Source organism: Panthera uncia, chromosome X (genome assembly GCF_023721935.1).
Source record: "Panthera uncia isolate 11264 chromosome X, Puncia_PCG_1.0, whole genome shotgun sequence".
Classification (NCBI taxonomy): Eukaryota; Metazoa; Chordata; class Mammalia; order Carnivora; family Felidae; genus Panthera; species Panthera uncia.
In genome coordinates this window covers 16,873,333-16,876,932 of record NC_064817.1, presented here as the reverse complement: position 1 = coordinate 16,876,932, position 3,600 = coordinate 16,873,333, and the positions used below count along the sequence as shown (strand labels likewise).

The window sequence follows — 3,600 nt, the reverse complement described above, 5'->3', positions numbered from 1 at the left end:
CCCCACCCCGAGTCAGTCCACCCTCAGCTCGGCCCTTCCAGGTGATGGTGTGTGGCCACTGCGGCCCCTGGCGCGCAGGTGTGGGCTTCCCAAACTGGGCCGGGGAGGGGGCTTTGGGCAACGTGCTGGCAGCCTCGGCAGACGCCGGAACCAAATCCGGCACCCTCCGGAAGAATCCAAACTCCGTGCCCTTTGCTACTAGGAGCTTATGGAAACCGTTCCCCGACCGGGTTTGCTCTGAGAGGGATACAGGGCTATCTGCAGGCCTGGATGAAGGAGCCCTGGGCTTTAAGCTGAACAGGCAAAAATGGGCCCCTGCTAGGGGCTCTGCGGCTCGCGTGGGGGACCCAGAGGAGCGGTGCCCCGAGATGACTCTGGCCGTGCCCAACGGCCCCCAGCCCCGGCCAGGCCGCTTTCCACCCTGGACATCATGAGTTACTTTCTATCTTACTGTAAAGCTCATGGCGGTGCACTGCTCACCGGCTACCAGGCCCTGCGCGCGGAGGGCTTCCTGTGCGATGTGACGCTGGAGGCCGAGGGCAGCGAGTTCCCGGCCCATAGGTCGCTTCTCGCGTGTTCCAGCGACTACTTCAGGGCCCTGTTCAAGAGCCACACCCGGGAATCCAGGGCGCGCGTGATCCACCTGCACGTGCCGTCGGCGGCTGGCCTGCAGCGCCTGCTGGACTTCATCTACACCGCCTGGCTGCCGCTCTCCATGGACACGGTGGAGGACACGCTCGAGGCCGCCAGCTATCTGCAAGTCACCGAAGCATTGGGGCTGTGCGGTCGCTACCTGGAGCGCCAGCTGGCTCCAGAGAATTCTTGCTTCGCCGCCAACGTGGCTGCGCGCTTCGGCCTGGCGCACACGTTAGGCGAGGCCGAGCGCTGCATCGTGCGCCACCTGCGGGAGCTGCTGGTGCGGGGCGCGGGCCCCGCGGGGCTGCTGGAACTGAACCCCACGTCGCTGAAGGCTGTGTTGGGTGCCCCCGACGTGGCGCGGGTGCCTGAGACCTGGCTGCTGGGTCTGGCGTTGGCCTGGCTGCGGCAGGAGCCTGAGGCCGAACGCCTGGCCTACTGCTCCTCGCTGCTTGAGCGCGTTCGCTTCGGCCTAGTACCTGCAGACGTGCTGCGGCGCGTGTACTCGCGCTCTGGCCTCGTGCTGCCCGCCCGGGTTAAGGGCCTCATTATCCAAGCCCTCAACTACCACACTGCGCCCTCCCGCCAGCCGCTCGTGCAGGGCGAGCAGACCAGCGTCCGGAGCCCCCAAACTCGCATCTTGTTGGTCGGAGGGCGCAGGGCGCGGGAGGCGGTGACCGAGGAGGTCGCGGCCCCACCGCCGGTAGCCAGGGGCAGGGGCGCCATGGCGGAGCCCGAGGAGGAGGAGGGGGAGGAGGAGGAAGGTGAGTTGGAAGAGGAGGAGGAGGATTGGGAGCTCACCCAAGACGTGGTGGCCTTCGACGTGTACAACCACCGCTGGCGCAGTCTCACGCGGCTGCCTGCACCGCTACTGGGGCACAGCGTGTGCACCGCAGGCAATTTCCTGTTCGTCCTGGGCGGGGAGAGCCCTTCGGACGGCGCTTCCTCACCCCTGGCAGGCGGACAGCGGGCCGTCACGGCCCAAGTGCACCGTTATGACCCGCGCTTCCACGCTTGGACGGCGGTGCCCGCTATGCGAGAAGCGCGGGCCCACTTCTGGTGCGGCGCGGTGGGCGAGGCGCTCCTGGCCGTCGGGGGTCTGGGCGCCGACGGCGAGGCGCTGGCGTCGGTAGAGATGTACGACCTTCGCCGGGACCGCTGGACGGCTGCCGGGGCGCTGCCGCGGGCGTTGTATGGCCACGCGGGGGCCATCGGGGACCGCGGCATCGTGTACATCTCTGGGGGTAAGGCGGGGAGAGGCGAGGGCAGCTCGAGCAGCCTCCGGGACATGTACACCCTGGGCCCTGGGGAGCGACCGTGGAGCAAGAGGGCGCCCATGAGCACTGCCCGCTTCGGGCACCACATGGCTGTGCTGCGAGGCGCGGTGTTCGCCTTTCTGGGGCGCTATGAGCCCTTCTCTGAGATAGAACGCTACGAGCCCGGCACGGACCAGTGGACTCGACTGCGGCCGCTACCTTATGATCGCTTCTGCTATGGGCTGGCCGTTGTGGAGGAGACGGCGCTGCTGCTGGGCGGCCTCAAGTGGCGGGATTCGCGGCAGGTGTCTACCCGCAACGTGGTGGGCTACGACCTCGACCTGGACCGCTGGGAGGACATTGGCTGCGCGCTACCCTGGGCCTGGAACGGCCTCCAGTGTGCAGTGCTGCAGCTGGCTGAGAGTGGGGATGAGGAGAGGGAGGGAGTGTTCGGAGAAACGCCAGATTTAATGCTGGGCTTAATGGGTTAGTGCAGTCTCCGGGAGACAGGAGAGAAAAAGTCGCGCTTGAGCAGGTTTACAGAGTAATACGTGGGCTTTTCCTAAGAATGGGACTCTGGGAGCAGGGCGGCTTCTGAAGTTTAAATATGCAAACAAGGGCTTGGCCCAACAGGAACATTTCCCCTTAAGCTGAGAATGGGAGACAGGATGAGTCAAAACAGAAGGATATATGAATCGGCTTCAGTGAGCTGGAAGTCTAGGAAGACTCACGCTGGACTAGAGATGGACTTTTGCAAAGAAGATATGACCCTGTTTTCCCTCTTAAAGTGTTTCCTTAGGTGCTAGACTGATTACTTGTGCCAAACAAGGCCAAAAATGTACAAGAAATTATATACAAAACCTCGAAAATTGTTAGCTATAAAAGCTGTAATAAATAGTACGAAAATATGGCATTATCTGAATAAATAGTGAAGGGAAAGTGCCTTCATTAAATAGCATGAAATCACTGTAAGGAGAGCTATGATTTTATGATCCAGAACCATGTTTATAGTTCTGATGGTTTAATATAAATGTAGAACTGAGAGAGAAAAAAAAATCTCTAAGAAAGCACTTGTTTTTGGAAAAAGTATACTAGGTTAAGTTTTTGTGTCCCTCATCCTTAATCCCTAGCCTGCTTTTGCCTTGGCTTTAGGCCATTCATTGGTTTTATCTCAGCAGTCCTGAGCCAGAATAATCAGGCTCTTTTGGTTAAGCGGCACATCTAGCAAAACCCAAACCTGTTTCTTTCATCTTTAAATGTTCATTCTGCAGACATACCATAGGTTATATTTGTAAAAAAACAACCCCAAAAAACAATAACTTATTTTTGGTGGTGCACCCCCCCCCCCAACTTCCCAAGAATCAACAGAGGAGGAAAGAGGAGTATGTGAAATTTTCAATTTGTGGCAGTTAAGTGGGAAACCAGCTTGATTTTGCAGGGTCTCAGAAAACATACTTGCATACCCTGAACAGCTGCTGCTTCTGGCTTATACCACCAGTGGAGTGGCAAAGTTAGAACTGATAACTAGGGAAGGGGGTAGGGGGAAGATGGCTCTGTGATTAGGTCTCAAAGAAATGTGGTGAGGAACTCTGCATGAATAAAGTAGGTGCTTTGTAAGGATTCATTAAGAGCTAAATTTATTTCACTTCAGTTTACAGTGCTGCCTCTCTCCTAGATTTGAAACTAATGCAATAAAATGTACAGATAA

At 58.2% G+C, this 3,600-nt stretch overlaps 1 protein-coding gene across 1 annotated transcript; it reads left to right on the top strand.

Annotated features, from left to right (window-relative positions):
* The first annotated feature begins 416 nt into the window (after positions 1–416).
* KLHL34 (kelch like family member 34) lies at positions 417–3,600 on the top strand. The gene has a single exon (XM_049643579.1). It carries the CDS (start codon positions 431–433, stop codon positions 2,381–2,383), a length of 1,953 nt encoding a protein of 650 aa, XP_049499536.1. The 5' UTR covers positions 417–430; the 3' UTR covers positions 2,384–3,600.